Source organism: Myxocyprinus asiaticus, chromosome 34, assembly GCF_019703515.2.
Source record: "Myxocyprinus asiaticus isolate MX2 ecotype Aquarium Trade chromosome 34, UBuf_Myxa_2, whole genome shotgun sequence".
Lineage (NCBI taxonomy): Eukaryota > Metazoa > Chordata > Actinopteri > Cypriniformes > Catostomidae > Myxocyprinus > Myxocyprinus asiaticus.
The window spans coordinates 17631512-17650367 of record NC_059377.1 but is presented as its reverse complement, the minus strand read 5'-3'; the positions used below and the strand labels follow the sequence as shown (position 1 = coordinate 17650367).

Below are 18856 nucleotides of genomic sequence, written 5' to 3'. Positions count from 1 at the left end.
AAACACAATACATAGTTGAAATCGAAATGGAAAGACGACAGTCTGACACGCTGATGTAAGCAACACAAGCTATTCAAAACAAATATAAATCTTCTAAAGAAAACATCGGTGATTGTCTGGACTTGTACCTCTTTTCCTTTTTCTCTAGTTTAATATTTAACATCTTAGGTTTGTCGAGGATGCATACAGTTTTTTTGTAGTGAGTGGTAGGGCTGGGCGATGTAAAAGAAATATTTTTATAAAAAATATTGCGATATCCGATTACATTATCAACCCCTCTGCCCTCACTGTCGAGGGATCAGTGTTTATTTTTGCTTAATTGATTGTGCTTTTAAAATGTAATTAATCTACTGAAACACAAAAATTTTCACCCCAAGATATTTCTAAATTCAAATTACACTTCAAATGAAAAGAAGTGGTCAAAAAATCTTATATAACCAACTCCCCAAATCCAAACATACACCATCTCCACCTTCCTCCACCGGAAAAATACCAATACATATAAGAAAATTACCAATGCAAATGAAGATATAATGATCACTTTACAAATGTAAACATAATAATAATGATAATAATAATTGAAATAAAAAAAAACTTTACCTTTAGAAAGTTTAACACAACCCACATAATTTCTACTTTCATAAAACGTCTACAACAGTTTGTTATGTCACTTAGTCTGTGCTTAAACTAATAGAAAACACCAGTTTTCCAGAAGTGTAAGCCTAATAAATGGAGTGGATGATGAATACAAGTTGATGTCACAAAGCAAAGTTTTTTTTATAACTTTTTATTCAAAGTTTTTCATAACAACAGATGTTTTGTCACACATTATTTTCATAAATGTCTTTCCCCAAAAGGTTGTACTTCCTTAATTATGACATTTCTAATATATGTGCTGTTTTTATATAGTTGCCAAGCCATAGTGCATTTGTTACAAGTCATGTCTGAGTCTAGAGAATAGTCTTTAATCCGTAATGCTTTTAACGTTTTAATATTTTTAAAACGTTAAATATTAAAAACGTAAGAGAGTGATAAATATTGGGCCACTATTTAATATATTTGCCGACTTCCCAGCTCCATGGATTTATCAATTCCCGATACTGTCGATCATCGTCTGTTAATGACTGTCGCAATCGGCATCAGGATATTTGTCAGATATCGCCAATATCCGATTACATTGTACTATCGGCCAGCCCTAGTGAGTGGTGACATATATACAGAATATTCTCTTAAGCCTCCAAAATCAAAAATACAGAATATTATCTTAAGCCTCAAAAATAAAAAAATATAAGGAGTGAAATCACAATGTCTTTTGTCATGTGCCATTTTAACAAAAGATTAGCATTTTATGCTGTGAGTGACACATTGACTTGTGATCTGTGGTGCTATCAAATCATTGCTTTTTGTTTGAGCATCCCAAACAGCCAGACATAGAAACATTGTCTCAGCCAATGGCATGTGTTTGGGGAGGGACAATCTGTTTGTCCATCCAAGGGCAGATGGGGGGAGTGTTCAGGAAACCTGTTTGAAACCAATCATTATTTTTGCAATTCCATTTGGCCAAGCTAGCTGCACAGAAATTAAACACTTCGCCTTTTCATTTAATAATGTATTTTTTTTTTTTTTAAACAATAATGCATAATGCAGTTTCATTGCAGGCAAGAAATATTTATTCCAAAAGTACATTTTGTCCGTGAGTTTCAGTGATCACAGGATGACCATGCTCTTTTTTAGTAGGACTGTTTCTGAGAACTTTTAATGATCGAATGTTGTCACAGGGCTAATGAATGTTTACATTACAAATGGAGTGTGTGCTTATCTGTGCAGTGCATCTACTCCATAGTTCTTGTGTACAGAGGGAGACAAGATCTTGCTTTTCTGATCTTTGAATAGCCTCACATTTACTGTCACGAGTCTATCGTCTAGGAATCTGAGAGAAGGTCCGTATGCAAGCATGGATACATGTGTTCTTTTTGTTTGCGAGTTTGTGAGTGTGTGGCTGTGTGGGCGTATGCTTGCATGTGTGCATCCCCTGTGTGGACCCATCTGTTCCTGCTGAGGGCATTTTAAAATCACAGTTAGTCAAGAGATCTTCCTTCCACTGACAGTCTTACATAGTTAATTTCCAAAACAAGCAGTGAAGAAAGGTTTCATCTTCAGAATTTTTTTTGATCCCCTTTTCTCCCCAATTTGGAATGCCCAATTCCCACTACTTAGTAGGTCCTCGTGGTGGCGCGGTTACTCACCTCAATCCGGTTGGCAGAGGACAAGTCTCTGTTGCCTCTGCTTCTGAGACCGTCAGTCCGCACATCTTATCATGTGGCTCGCTGTGCATGACACCACGGAGACTCCCAGCATGTGGAGGCTCATGATATTCTCCGCGATCCACGCACAACTTACCACGTGCCCCAGTGAGAGCGAGAACCACTTAATCGCAACCACGAGGAGGTTACCCCATGTGACTCTACCCTCCCTAGCAACCGGGCCAATTTGGTTGCTTAGGAGACCTGGCTGGATTCACTCAGCACGCCCTGGATTCGAACTCAAGACTCCAGGGGTGGTAGTCAGAGTCAATACTCGCTGAGCTACCCAGGCCCCCCATCTTCAGAATTTAAGGAAAATAAGGAAAGCTTCTTCAGGGAAAAATCACGAAACATTTTTTTTAAATTTACGCCAGCTAATGCGCATGTATGTATTTGAGCATAAAATAGGCAATGGCTTTATCAATGCGTGTGTTAACATGCACACCAGTATGCTGATAACTGCTGAAAATCTGATTATTCACTCAAAATGCAAGAAAACCATGTTTTCATGAGATTTGAACTCAAGATTATTCTCTGCTTTTGACATCAAAATGTAAACAGGTATGCGCAAAACAGCATCGTGCAGCGTTTTGTCTAAGCCCACCAGACAGGGAAATTTGTAGGAAAATGACCATAAGCACAACAAATGTGTGTTTGAAATGGCTATATAGTATTTATTATTAATATTCATGGGCATTGTAAAATACTACTATGTTTTATTGTTGTGGTCAAATATTATTTGGTTACCACTGTGCTAAATAAATAAATAAAACAACTATTCTTAAATATCTGTTTCGCATATCAGTTATCGGACATAAACATAAAATAATGGGTTTTGGTTGGAAAAAATCAATATTGGTCAATCTCTATTCACAACCGTACATACTAATAGATGTCTCTTAAACTTCTCTATTCATTCAATAGCATACAGTAGCAACTTGAATACTGTCTGTATGAATGAAAAACCAAAGTCAAGTCACTTTTCTATCCTCGCAATAGCAGTAATAACTACAACCAGTGACAAAGGTAAAAAAAAAAAAAGTCAAAGATCATGACTTCCGTAACCACGATAAGTCTTAGCATAATTGGCACAAATAAGTCCAATCGAGATCCTACTAAACTAAACAAACTTTAACTGACAGCAACTTTTTTTGTGTGTGTTTAAAGAGCCCAAATCACAAAATGGATGGGAGTAGCTCTAAACTTTGTGTGAACAAATCACATTCTCAAACAGGATTGACAACTGTATTCTGCTACTGTGAGAAAGTAGCCAATAACGCAACTGATTCTTTTAACTGAAAGGCGGGACTTTACATCAAACCAAACGCTCTAATTTCTCAAATTCATTTTCTCCTCTATATATAGTATAACATGCACGCTTTTATGAATGCCTGTCTCTTTTATATGGAAACTAAATGAAAAAGAAGTAAATATTCCATGCTCTGTCTGAGTTGGACAGCAGAAGATCTCTTGGTGCCGAAAAGCTTGGGAAAACTATTTCCAAATGGTCTACAGCCTAGCTTTGGTTAGTTCTCAGACAGGTTGGGAGCTTTCCAGACAAAAACACTGAATCTTTGAGGCAAGCCGAGATCCACACTGTCGTCACGTCAAAAAAGTACAAACAGTTGTTGATGAATACCATCAAGAGAGTGAGATGAGACAATGAGGTTGCCAAAGACACAGACACTCCTGAAAACACCTACACCAAAATCTCCCTGGCAAACGTCCACACTACTGACATGGACAGCAGCAATTTCACCTGAGTCATCAAAAAGCACTGCTCCTCGGTGACCGCAACATCTGGAAACCTCTAGAAACTAAATATACAGAGAAGACAACTACGTCTGTCTCTTAGGAGTGCTCAGCAAATCTCAATAAATGAATGCACTGCATCCATAGTTTTAGGCCGATGTCCTTTACCAAATATAGTAACAGAATGACTCATTGTTCTCAAAAGTCAAAAACCAGTCTTGCACCTCAACAAAAGCAAATGAGATGACTCACCTCTATTGATGTGCTGGGCGGAATGTGTTTATCTGTAATGGGGAAGAGAAAAGAAGTGAGAGAAACAATTAAATATACAAAATAACTCTAAACAGTGCTATAAAAACAGCATATTTAATTTCAATACATAACATTTTTACATTCACTTTATTCATGAAAATGAGAACAGAATAGAATCTAGATTTATTTTTTTTTACATTTTCTGAAAATCTGAGTTGTGTTTGACCATTCAAACTCTACACCATGATGCTAGAGAGTTCTGGCAGATTCCAGAATGTTCTGTGGGGTATTTAATGTGTCGTAATTTGGACTGGGTATTGATACAGATTTCCTGATTCAACTGGATTCCGATTCACAAGCTCTCGATTTGATTTTGACAATGCTAATCTATTACTAGGTGATTACTAAGGTATTCTGGGAATAGTGACTTTGGTTTGTCAAGCTTGAAGGAGGACAAAAAAAAAAACCCCACCATGAAACCAAAAAAAGCATTAAGTCTTCTGATGCCATATGATCACTTTGTGTGAAGAACAGAACGAAAGTCGTTATTCACTCTCAAATCAAATAATTATTATACTCTATAATCAGTGTTGTGTAACTTTTTCCTCTTTTTACTTTATTTTTCATAATTGGAGTACCGCCATCTTGATTTCAACACTTCCTAGTTTAAAAGTGAATTAAGTTCGGAGCCAGGATTAACTCCATCTTTGTTCTCGTGCAACTATATAAAGATTCAATGGATGAATGAGTGGATTTTTTGAGGTTTTAGAGGATTGGAAGTGTCATGGAATAATATGTTTTATTGGAAGAGATGAGTTGAATGATTTCAGTGATTTTATTATTGTAGATGATATCGTCACAATTGGGTGTAATCCATTTACAAAGTAATTTGTTACTGTAATCTAATTACTTTTTAGTCGAAAAGTAGTGTAATGCATTACATTTTTAATTCTTGTAATCAGATTACAGTTACTGAATTTCAATTCCTTTAATTACTTTTAAGTGTATTATAGGGTTATGCTTATTTATAATATATTATTTAGGTAGAATACATGAATTATGACCCCATAATGAGTCATTGTGTAGGAGAAATGTGAGATGCTGAGTGTATGACTTGTGTGTAACAATGAAAAAGGAAGAACTATAAACATTATTTTGAATTTGTTGCACAGAAAAGATTTAGAAAGTAACTGAAAAAGTAATCACATTACTAAATACTTTAAATGAAGTAATTAGAAAAAAATTGGATTACAATTTTAGATAAATAATTAGTCATTTGTAGTGGATTATTATTTTTAAGTAATTTATGCAATGCTATCTATAATTCAAATACAGTGGCTACATCAATAACGTCAGACCTTGTTGGTTTTCATCGCATCTTGTGACCAAACGTCATGATGTCATGTTGCAAGAACCAATGAGTTTTATGTTATCAGCATAGCCACAATATCCACAAAGCCTTTGAAGACCAAAAAAAAATGTACCTTTTGTGTTCCATAGAAAAATATAGTCATGAGAGTATGGAGCGACTTTAAGATGAGTACATAATGACAGAATTTTATGTTTTGGGGTGAACTAAAACCCCCAGAATCGTTCTACGGAGGCGTGCAGTATGTGTTGCAGGAATGCATAAATTTAACAGAAGGCAAATTGACCATGCTACATCTCTCCCCCATTTCTATATTACAGAGAGAGACCCAGGGGTCCACCTCAAACAACCTTCACAAATTAAGTCAAATTAAAAGGATGCAAACCAAAAAGCAGTTTGTGCTGGTTGAGCCCAAGATACCAAACATCTATACTGTGATTCGAACCATAATATCTGTCTTTTCAGCCCTCTCTTTAGTGGCACTGGGGTGTAATGTTACAGTGTTAAAAGAAAGAGCCTCCCCTGGGACTGGCTGAGGCCCACATTTCATTGCTGCCACCAATGAATGAACCCAGTGTTACTGCAACGGTCACTTTCAACAACTGAACATCAAATATAATTACATAGATATTTACACTGGTTTGTCAGAGAGTCTGACACCAATAACAGAACACCAACCTGAACTACGAGGGGTTTTAGAGACATTGTCTTTCAGTGAAACAGCCTTTTTACATTGTATGAAAACATAAATGTCTACTATCGAATTATCTTTCAAAAGATGAAAAGTGCTCACTGAACCTAATTCACACATCTTTATATAGTGACCTGGTTACCATGGAAACCTTTTCACCAGAGTGTCTGACGCAGTAGGAAACTTAAAAGCTCCAAAGCAAAAGCAAAGGTGTAAACCCACCTATCCAGATCGCAATGTCATTTTCTTCTATTTTTGCCCTTTACTCTCTAGACAGACAGTTTATTCAGAAAACAAATCACCAGAACTATCAATTACTAAATATGTTAACATTTTTATATGTATAATTTTGACAGATAACAAACAGCATACACTTTCTGATTCTTTTGGTGCAATCACAATATGACAAACGAGCCAGTCCAATTCCTACAGACAACTAACAATGTGCATCACTTCAGACAGAGAGCAAGGCTATCAATCTCAGATTAACCTATATCTCATAATTAGGCTTCTCAGAAGCTACAGAGCTCCTGAACGTCAGACCCTCCAGCAGTATACAACACATTTGAGTTCAATGAGGTTTCCTAAACTTTTGATCAATTCATTTCCATGAATTTCCTTGCACTGGCAAAGAGCCATTTTTAGCTGATGAAATGCTGCAGAGCTGAGAATAACAAGAATATTTGTATATGTATTTTATTAACCTGTATGACTTTTCCAGGCCTGGATATCACAATTTTAAATTTGCCTGATATTTGCAGATGTTCCAATCTCACCTGAAGATGAATGTGATGCAAATCTTAAATTTTTTAAATCTGATGTGGGCACTACCTCCTCTCTAACTCTAGTACCTACCACATGGTCAATCTGCATGACATCATGTCATTTACCAAGGATACATGCTGTTTGCAGGGTTGCAACATCTATGAATATCTCTATAGTTTTAGCAAGAACACAAAACAGAAAAAGGAGTGCAAGGGTTGTCCAGGAGAGAAATAAACATCGACAAAGCATTGCCTGCAAGCTTGGAGACAGAGTTTGGCTCTACACATCACAGCCCTGAAAAATAAATTCTCAAACTGTTTTAGGTCTGAAGGACAGATCTATTCACTGTGAATAAATCATGACTGAAATTGGAATAGTTCACAGCTAACAGTCTGATGGTCAGTGTAATTTGAGCAAACCAGCAAACTTCCCCTGAAGAGCAGAATTTAGAAGACCATCACGTTACATAAGCATTGAATTTCTCCTCTGATAGTGATCCTCTGATCTAATTACTTGCTTGACATCTGGCACTAGAGCTCTCATATAGATTTTAATAAGGCAGGAAGACAGGACAAATTTCCAAAAATATCTCCTCATCATTACTCGTCAAATTTGTATAATCAGGGTAATTTAATCACTGACTGCATTGTACATCCACTGCATACCTATACTGATACTAATACAATATACTAATACAAGTTCAGCTCAACCAACAACATTTGTAGCATAATGTTGATTACCCCCAAAAAATATTTATGAAACACCCCTCCCCTTTCTTTAAAAAAAAAAAAGCAAAAATTTAGATTATAGTTAAGCACTCTCTACAGTTTCTACAGTAGGGTTTATAACGTTAAGTCGTCATGGCAAATAAGTTGTAAAATTGGATACATTTTACACAGAAAAGCGATTTTTTCACATTAAAATCATGTTAACACACATACTGTTTACATCTTATGGCTGTACTATTAATATAGTATTTTAATGTTTACTTCACTTCCATTGTAAGTGCTTCACTTTAGCCTAGATTTTCACTTTTTGTAAAGAAAAGAAGGGATGAGTAGAAAACAAAATTTTGTGTGTGGTAATCAACATTATGTCAAATGCTGTGAGCTTAACTTGTATTGAACGCAGAATATTACCGGTAATAGTTTCACCCGAAAACAAAATTCTCTAATAATTTCATGCCATCTCAGATGTGTATGTCTTTCTTTCTTCTGCTGAACACAAACAAATGATTTTAAAAGAGTATCTTAGTCAGGGGCACCGCCCCTGATTGTATGGACCTACTGGATATTAAATTTAATATTTAAGTTCTTTTTTACAATAATTGTTTTTTACAATAATTGTTTACTTCTGGTCGCTCTCCAATGCGCTCTGATGAGAGCACCAAATTCTCGCAGCCAATGGCGTAAGTGCTGTTCAAATGAAAGCAAAACTAACGAAGCTTGTGAACAGCGCTCTCTTGTAAATAAACCGAGCTGCACTTCCTGTTGTATCGCGTTAATTCTCACGTGAACATGTAAACGCACTTGCGTCACGTGAGAACTCAGCCCTCTCATGAACACCAATTGGGAGAGCTATCAGAAGTAAAGAATTATAGTGAAAAGGACTTAAATATTGACCTGTTTTTCACCCAAAGTGATCATTTTGCTTTAGAATAAAATAATTTAACCACTGGAGTCGTATGGATTACTAGTACACGACTGTCTGTACTTTATGGAGCTTTTAAGTGCAGATCACCATTCACTTGCATTGTGAGGACCTACAGAGCTGAAATATGCTTCTAAAAATCTTTGTTTGTGTTCAGCAGAAGAAAAAAGTCATACACATCTGGGGTGGCATGAGGGTGAGTAAATCATGATAACACTTTCATTTTTGAGTGAACTATCCCTTTAAGTAATCAGCAGCTAACTGTAGTTCATTTACAGGTTTGTATTAGACCTACATCTACATTACTACTATAAGGCAAGCAGAAGACATCCACGGAAGTGTCCCTTGGAAAATCTTTCACCTGAACGATATGGAATCAACCTTGTCTAATCAAGCAAAAAGTAAATGAAGTACACCATATCTAATTCCTGACTGGGTGGAATGGAAAGATTGAGACCGTCATTTCAATAATTACACTTATGACTGGCAGAGAGCTTAATTCTCAAAGGGAAAAAGAGAGAGATGGAAACCAAACCTAAAGCCCTCAGGCTAAGGAACCCAAATAACATAATGGCCGAGAAATTAATTACACTAGTTCTCTCTGTGAAAATCACTCTATATATTAACTGGGGAAAAAGAAGCTTAAACATTTAGGAGGAATTAAAACCTAGTTATCTGTTGCCTACTCAAAACACTAGAATTTGGTGCTTCTCTAAAACTTAAAAAATATATATATATTTTTTTTATAATTTATTTTAAATTTAATCCATCAAACTTATTTTATATGTTGACTTTTTTTGTACTTAAACATTAATATTATAGAACATTACAGTGTCTAAATTATTCATATGTGGCATACGTTTTTGTGTATTCTGGACAATATATAAACGAGACTAAGTATATAATCATGATGTTTAGTATGCATGGTATCACTCGAGTACTAGGCCAAAGAGCATGTCCCTTTTGTTTCCCCCTTGACTGTATAGGTGCTTACAGATGAATCTATCACATGGCTCCATTGTTTACAGTGACACGGTGGTCGACACGATATAACCAGACGATACGGGTATTAGTGAAGAGAAAGTGTATCAGGATAACCATTAATCAAATCAATCTTTTAACTAAAATTAAACCCACGCTAATTTATAATAAAGATATAAATCAGTTCCTATAAATTCTCGAATAAAATGCCTTTTCTGTTAGATTTGACTTGAAGGTAAATTATTAATTTCGTCCATATATCTAAATGTCCTCATGGACTCCATAAAATCATAGCACTGGTTATATTTACGTGGCAGTTGTAAACAATGCAGCACGTTACCATTGCCTTCAAGCTACCTTCATTGTTGCGCCATTTATTGCCCATTTCATTTGACTTCTAATGTAAATATGATGGTGGTGGTTACCTGGACTGCTCTGTTGACATAATTTAACAGTCCCGTCCTTTCGGATCCTCACGTCTTCAGGACCCGCGATGCGTCCAGGTGGACTCACACTTCTCTCTTTCCGCCTCCGTTTCTGCGTTAACCACCTGCAGCACTGATAACACACGGCCCATGCCTGCTCCTCATTGATCGGTTGACTGTACAGTGTTAAAATCTCCTCCAAAGACAATTCATCTTCCCCATCCTTACAATCCATACTGATGTCTTCGGTTTTCGCTCCATCTCCGGGTTTCTCGAGCGCCGACGGTGAGATTAACATTCCTTCATCACTCATTTTTCTTCTCCAGGTTTCCCGAGAGCGGTAATGACTGTATGCTACTATGTTAAAGGGGAAGACGTATGTTTACGTTGGGTCTGTCATCTAGAAAAACGCCGCGCGCCCGCCTCCGCTGCCTGTGTCGTTAACTGTAATCTGGATGTGCTGGTGGTGTGTCAGTGCTCGCCATGAGAGGCGGTTTTATGACTTTTCCGCATGGTCTCAAAGGCAGTTGACTTCTTCTCCTTTGACGTTTTATGACGGTTGGCAAACTAACTCATGGTGCATTTTTCAAAGGCAGTCAAGTCCTTCCATGAGAGTCCATAGAGCGCTATACAGCGCAACAGTCTGCTTCCGGAAGTAAAAATCGCATTCATTTATCCCATAGATGAATTGATTTTCAACGATAACTTATAAACCTTTAAAGACAGACCTACCGTGAGCTACGAGGTTGTTCATCGATGGAATATACTTCTGTTGGAGCCGTCCGTCTGTGTTTTCTCAACTTCATTGTTTAAAAATCGTGTTTGATAGCGGAATTCAATGTAAACAACTACATTACCCATGATACAGCAGAGAAAGATCCACCAATCAGAGAACCGCGGCCAACGAAACCCGTGAAACATGCCTCTGAGAGACCGCCCACTCCCATGACCTACTGTGAATGAGGTAATCCAGTCAGTCTCCCTTCACCCTTAAACTACTTATATATTTGTACATATATGGATATTTTGCAATAAACGTAAAATATATTGCTTCTATAAGCTACTTATAATCAATAACTTAAAATCCATAGTTTTTTTATATGACAGTAGTTTTTATTCAGTGACATAATTCGCAATGCTTCATGGGATTGTAGTTTGTGCCCTCATGAAGGACGGTAAGTACACAGCCTTGTACCTTTGTCTTTTGTTCGATTTTCAAATATTTTTTGCCTCAGAACAAAGTCTGTGATGTTGTGATTCACCTCAGAGCTGGTTGGTTTGGTTCATGGCTTACAGCTCTTTTATGAAGGATTGTATAAAAAGTCTATGGAAGAAATTAATGGGGAAAATACTTCCGGAACACAGACAGCTCAAAAAGTGGGCGTGCACTGTTGCACTCTATTAAACACGATTTTTAAACAATGAAGCTGTAAACTGATACCTTCAACAAAGGCATATACCATTGATAAACAACATCGGAGCTCACTGTAGGTCTGTCTTTAAAGATTTATAAGTTATTGTTGAAAATCAATTAGTCTTTGAATGAAATGAATGGGATTTTTACTTCCGGTGTTATGGATCAACTGGGGATCATGTTAATTGGGGATGTGCGCATGCATGTGATTAATTTTACTTGCCTTTTCAGCAGATTCGTTCGATGTGAATTGTCAATGAGTAAAGAAAAGACGTTTTGCACATTAAACATTTTTTGGTATCATTATTGTTTCATTTATGTCTGTTCTAATGAATCTGACACAGTTTAAGAACGATTTGAGCGGTTTCACAGGGTTACATCTGGTTTCCCATGTTAACGTGGGACATTGATTTGAAAGGGAACTGGCGATTACACTTGTCAGAGCAGTAAATCGTAAGTGGAACTCTTTAATTTAAAAAACACTAAAGCATCATAGTCTGAAATGTATTGGAACAGACATCGATGAAAAAAAGCGGGTTAATAATGATACCAAAATTTTTTTAAAAATGTGCACAATGTCTTTTCTTTACTCATTGACAATTCTCATTGAATGAATCTGCTGAAAAGGCAAGTAAAATTAATCACATGCATGCACACATCCCCTGTTAACATGATGTCCATTTGATCCACAACACTGGATCCAAACTGAAATGAACTGAGAAAGTCACATTAAGATAAAACACAAAACAAATAGCATTACAAAAGATTGTGTTAATATGTTTTAAAAGTTAAATGTTATTTAAAAAATGAATAATAAATACAAATCACAATGTTATAGGTCCACGTGTAAAAATCCAAATCTGAATCTAAATGCACATAGCCTATAAATGTTACATTTAAATATATCTGTCCATTTAAAATGTTAAACCCAAATGTAAAAATAAACATTTGGTACCCCAAAAGTGAGTGCCGTGGGCTGTGTCCGCCAAATCTTTGAGGAATTAACAAATGGATAATGAAACGTTGCAACAATTATGTTTATCATAGGCTATGGATTATCATTTAATATTTTGATTGCCAAGTTAGTCCTATTTCTTATATAATTACATAACCATTTATGTATAAAAAGTGAATTTTGTATTTTGCTAAATGTGGAAGCATTTTAATCTGTGGCTCATTATTTTGTTATTGAAACTCAAATTGACTTTGGCTGTTGAAAATGTGACTCTAGGAATACATATTTTATCCCTTTTATAAAATAGACATAACTTCTTGCTTATAGCTTCAAAGCAAACCACCCATGTCTGTCTTTCTAATTATTTATAGCAATCACAGTCAGGGTGATAGATTTGGTAAAATCATTCATATGTCTCACACTTTTCTTAAATGTTATTCATTTCTATCTTGAAACATTTTCAAACAATTGATGTCAAAGTGAAGGTCTAAATCACAGAAATGGTCTGTTTACAATAGCATGTCTAATGTGAAGATAAACTACGCCATCTATTGGTTATACAAACACATGACTTCTTATAACCATTTTGAATATTTAGCTGTATGTAATAATAATAATAATAAAATCTCTGCAATTAAGATTAGAAAGAAAGGACGAAACCCAGACCATATTGGTCGAATTTAGTTTAGTCTGATATACATAAAAACAATAAATATAGTGTCCTTTAAAACACTTATTTACACCAAAGGAATTAAAAAAGATAAATAAAAAGCGCCTTTAATATTTGACAACCCAGTTAAAGGAATATTCCGGGTTCAATACAAGTGAAGCTCAATCGACAGCATTTGTGGCATAATGTTGATTACCACAAAAATTCATTTTGACTTGCCCTTCCTTTTCTTTAAAAAAAAGCAAAAATCTGTGTTCCAGTGAGGCTCTTATCATGGAAGTGAATGGGAGCCAATCTGTAAACGTTAAAATACTCACTGTTTCAAAAATATAGCCACAAGACATAAATAATATGTGTGGTAACATGATTTTAGTGTGATAAAAATCACTTACTAACCTTTTCTGTGTAAAGTTATAGCCAATTTTACTACTTTGTTGCCATGACAACTTAACGCCATAAACCCTAAAATGACCATAAAAACGAATATTTAAACAAACTTCACAGATTAAATAATACATTTTTAACAGAAGATTTAATGTAAGTGCTTTTATACAATTATAAGCTTCACATTTCTGCCTTTAAATACTCCAAAAATTGCCCCCATTCACTTCCATTTTTTAAAGAAAAGGAGGGACGAGTCAAATAATATTTTTTGTGGTGATCAACATTATGCCACAAATGCTGTCAATTGAGCTTAACTTGTATTGCACCCAGAATATTACTTTAATGTTGTCAATTTTACATTTCATTCAAGCATGACAAAAATGTTTGGTAGGCTACTTAATATCAGTGTTAGTATTAGAATTGCACAATGCAATGCTGATACACATTCTTAATCTTAATTCTTAAAGATTTCAAGATATCAGGCCCAATTGCAAGAAACCCTTTAATTATAAGAAACCCCTTATTAGGCTATTGTTACTAATGGTTTTCTTGCAAAGAGGGTGCAGAGCTCCTGTCTGCAACAATATGAACATATGCATTGCTCAGTAAAGCAAAGCATCACTAAATGCTATACAATCTGGCAAACTGATGATCAAATATACCTTTTCAACCCATTTCACAACAAAACCATTGGGGTAGTGTAATATTTCTTCAACAGTGTAATATTAAAATGGCATCACTTGTGATAAAGCTCTCTACAGTCTTTATGATTTCTTATTTAGCCGATAATCCTCATTGCTGAACTCCTCTGAGTTTCAGTGTGTGCTCTCTATCTCAGACAAAGATGAAGTTTTCCCACTTGGCTCCCCTGGATGAGAGGCAGCATTACTAACAGATGAAACATCCTCTGAATGAGTAGACCCCTCCTTGGATGCTGTCTGCTTTGAGTCACTTATCTGCAGTAAACACAAACAAGCTGTCGCCATATCACATGAAAAACAGACCAGTTCAAACATTGACACAGCTGCTCACTTCATGGACCATAGTTCATTTGTCTGTGCATTTACAAAACCCTGAAGTTATGCATCTTGAATTTTTGAATTTGTAATGTCTCATTAAAATTGTGATGCCTGTTTTTATTCAGTGAGATGCAAGACACTAACCTGATGAATAGATTGACAGGATGTCCTTTGGTGATTTGTGCAGGTGCTTGAAGTTAAAGTCTGCTTCCCACATTGTGTTCCTGCATTAACCGTCCGACTGTCTTGTCTTGAAGATTTGACTACCATACCACTACCTGAGAAGTCATTGGAAATCATGTTGTACACAAACATGTGGAAGCTGTGTTCCCCCTAATAACAAAATATTTAAAGACTAAATCATATTGCTAAAGGCAAACAAAGTTTAATGTCATAGCAAGCTACTCTGTAAAACCTCAGCATCTTATAATAAAATGCTATAGACGTTTGCAGTTAAATATTACCATTTCAAGTTGATTTTCTTTTTTTTTTCTTTTTTTTTTTTTTTACAAAAATAGTATACCTGATGGTTTTGCATTCTCTTTAATAGTATGGTTACATTCTCCATGAACGACATGATTTTTATAAGTCACTCCATTGGGGATTTCAGCATCAGTATTGGTCAGCCACGTCGATTCAGTTTCTCTGGTCCAGCTCTCATGATATTGCGGTTCGATAGCACCTGCACGGCTCCCACCGCAGCCCATTGAAATAATCTGGAGCATCCGCAGGTAAAATGATGCGGCCAGCGTCTCTTGTGCTCTCAGTCCCACGCGCAGCAGTGAGTGCACTTGAGCATCTGCCAAACTTCAAATGTGTCATCACTTACGTCATGGAAGGCAGGCTACAATTTATTGTGCTACACAGGCACTTTGCACCAAAGCAAACAAACAAATTTGCTAAAGAGACATATTTTAACCCCAAATCAATCAAACAAAATTTAAAATTATATTTTGCGTAAAGACAATGAAGCCTACATTTAAGACCATTAAGATTTTTTGGATTGTGACATTATTTTCAGGACCGTAACACATCTGGATGTTTTACTTTCCAGGGCTGTTTCTAGCTAGGCTATAAGTGTCAGGATCCTGCCTTCTGGCTGGTTTCTTGTTTACTGGCAAGATCCTGACACCTATGTGCTGTTCTTTCTCTTCTGTTATTTTGTGTCCATGTGTTCCTCTGCCCTGCAGGGGCGGATCTAGAAATTTTTTCATGGGGTGGCAAGGAGGTGGCATGCAGACTATGAGGGGTGGCAAAACCAAAGCAAGCGTCCATGCGTAGTTCTTATGGATTGAGGTAACAAGCTTCATTGCAATAAGTACTAGTTCATTAATTGGAGTCACTATCAAATTATAAATATCCATAAATTTGCGATACAACTGCACTTTTTACAGGAACTACATAGTAACCATTTTGCTACTGATTTGCCAACATAAAAAACTAAAATTTAAAATAAAAATAAAAAATCACATAACACAAAAATGAGTAACACAATTTCTTTATCCAGAGCACCAAGACATTGCATTTTAAACACATCAACAAATTCTAAATGTTCCTTAGCTTGACATACTGTAAAACTGGCTATTTGGATGAAACGCCACCACCTTATGCAGGAAAAAAAAAAAACATTATTTTGTTAAGTGTACTCATGGATAGAGAGTGCATGCACATCCAGTGTTATTCTGCTAATAAAGACCTGTAGGCCCATCACCTTTGTGTCAGCTGGAATAAGCCATTTGAAAGTGAACATTAACACAAAGTTAGTATTAAATAAAAATAAACTGTATGAAAATTGTACTGTGGGTGCCAGTGCTGCGAAACTCATGAATATTTATTATTTTATGCACAGTAAAATATTCTTTTAAATTAGTCATTCTTAATGGCCGATTCAAGCACTTAAATAAATATTTCACATAATATAGTACTTTCATCTCTACAACTGCCACTATCAGTCTTGGGATTTTGTTAGTCAGTAGATGAACACATAGATAAGCACTTTAATTAAGAACATGACTGATTGGTTTAGTGGTGACTTTTTGCCTCTAGTTTTTAGAAGTTCCAGTTTCTAATTGGCCCAAATATAACTGTTTATTGTAATAAACAAATATTTTATCTGTACATCAGTGGATGGGTGGTATGCTTTAAAAATAAAATGCAATAAAAGATGCAGGGAGACAAGAGTGGTGGAAAAACAGACACATTTTTTTTTTTTTTTTTATCCCATTTCCTCCCCAATCTGGAATGCCCTATTCCCACTACTTAGAAGGTCCTCGTGGTGGCACGGTTACTCACCTCAATCTGGGTGGCGGAGGACAAGTCTCAGTTGCCTCCGCTTCTGAGACAGTCAATCCGCGCATCTTATCACGTGGTGCATGACACCGCGGATACTCCATGCATGTGGAGGCTCATGGTACTCTCCGCGATCCATGCACAACTTACCACACACCCCATTGAGAGCGAGAACCAATAATCGCGACCACGAGGAAGTTACCTCATGTGACTCTACACTCCCTAGCAACCGGGCCAATTTGGTTGCTTAGGAGACCTGTCTGGAGTCACTCAGTACTCCCTGGATTCGAACTCGCGACTTCTGGGGTGGTAGTCAGCGTCAGTACTCGCTGAGCTACCCAGGCCACCACAGACACATTTATTGACCGGTCTGTATTTGAAAAAAACAGCAAACTCCGAAGTTCAGACAGCGACAACCACAAACTCTCCACACCAGCAGCTTTGATTATGGTGCGCATTCGTTGTGGCATTGTTTCAGCAACCTTATGCAACGTCGCAACATTTATTTCCATCCAGAATTGCATTAAATTTTAGCCAAGATCTTGTATTGACGACGGGAGAGTCGAACCACTCCATAAAGTCTTCTCCAGCACATCCCAAAGACTTTCAATGGGGTTAAGGTCAGGACTCTGTGGTGGCCAATTCATGTGTGAAAATGATTCCTCATGCTCCCTGAACCACTCTTTCACAATTTGAGCCCGATGTCGTTGCGCTGCGCCTGGCGCAGTCATGAAAACAGAGCCCTATAAATGTTACGAACATACTGCACATACAAATTTTTGCTTGGGGTCCCCAAAAGGCTAGGACTGGCCCTGCATAACAGAATCTCAAACATTTCCTTACAAGCCATATGTGTGTGTGAGCATTAAGTGCAGGTGATTTTCTAATGTACTTCAGGTCAGATTCAGTATTACCGGACCGATGAACACTGCTGTCTTTTCTGTATGAATATGTCAAATAAAGATTATACTTTTCAGTTTCTTCCTGTAACGCTCCACAGTTGATTTAAAGATGGAACTGCATGACTTTATGATGTTGTGTTTTATGATGTGACGGTTAAAGGAATAGTTCACCCAAAAATAAAATTCTCTCATCATTATTCACCCTCATGCCATCCCAGATGTGTGTGAATTTCTTTCTTCTGCTGAACTCAAATTAAGATTTTTAGAGGAATATTTTAGCTGTTTGTCCATTCAATGCCAACACTTCAAAAGTTCCAAAAACACACAAAAACAGCAGAAAAGTAATCCAAACGACCCCAGTGGTTTAAATAAATATCTTCTGAAGCAATTCAATGGATTTTGTGCAAGTACAGACCAAAATTGAACTTCTTTTCACATCAACAGTCTTCCTGGCGATCATGATTTCAGGCTTGATTACACATCCTAGTGCTTGACGCATGCACAGAACCGCTAGATGGCGCTAGGATGCATAATCGAGCCTCAAATCATCGCCAGGAAGACTGTTGATGTGAAGATTTACAGTGAAAAGGAGTTATATTTTGGTCTCTTCTCACAAATTAATAGTAATTTTTCATAATGTACAAGTATATATGAGAATTGTTCTATGATTTCAGGAGCCATAAGAAAGAACCCCTCAACAAAAGAGGCAACAGAGGGGAGCCACCAAGAGGTGGTCTCAACATTTCTAAAAGGAGCTGGTAGAAAAGGTGGTAGAAAAAGAAAGAAGAACTGAAGACGGTCATTAACTTAATTGCATCATATGCGTCAAATATACAAAACAGAAAATTATTTATTTATTCACTACAAAACAGAACTAAAATAATGAAATAAAGAGTTCCTTTACTTAAGAAATTCTTTATTTTCTATATATTTACATTATAATATTGTACTTTAAATGTGTAAATATATTTACATTGATGTTACTGTAAGTCAAAGATATTTATTGTATAACTTGTTACCATGTCTATATTTTAC

The 18856-nt window shown here is 36.4% G+C and overlaps 1 protein-coding gene and 1 long non-coding RNA gene across 4 annotated transcripts in view; one reads left to right on the top strand and one right to left on the bottom strand.

Annotated features, from left to right (window-relative positions):
- The window catches only part of LOC127424822 (protein spire homolog 1), a 60627-nt gene extending 49851 nt beyond the window's left edge, over nucleotides 1-10776 (bottom strand). For 2 of the 3 annotated variants that reach the window (XM_051670271.1, XM_051670270.1), the window contains exons 1-2: nucleotides 10189-10775; nucleotides 4308-4339 (exon numbers count right to left, since the gene is read on the bottom strand). In XM_051670271.1, coding sequence (XP_051526231.1) covers nucleotides 4308-4339; nucleotides 10189-10501 — 345 coding nt within the window. In that variant the 5' untranslated portion in view covers nucleotides 10502-10775. Of the gene's footprint in view, nucleotides 1-4307; nucleotides 4340-10188 lie in introns of all 3 variants that reach the window. The other variant, XM_051670269.1, reaches the window with a different exon arrangement.
- A 201-nt stretch (nucleotides 10777-10977) lies between these two features.
- Nucleotides 10978-18592, top strand: LOC127425340 (uncharacterized). The gene is made up of 3 exons (XR_007894607.1): nucleotides 10978-11152; nucleotides 15821-15926; nucleotides 18496-18592. It is a non-coding gene; the product is annotated as an uncharacterized LOC127425340 (long non-coding RNA).
- The last annotated feature ends 264 nt before the right edge of the window (nucleotides 18593-18856 follow it).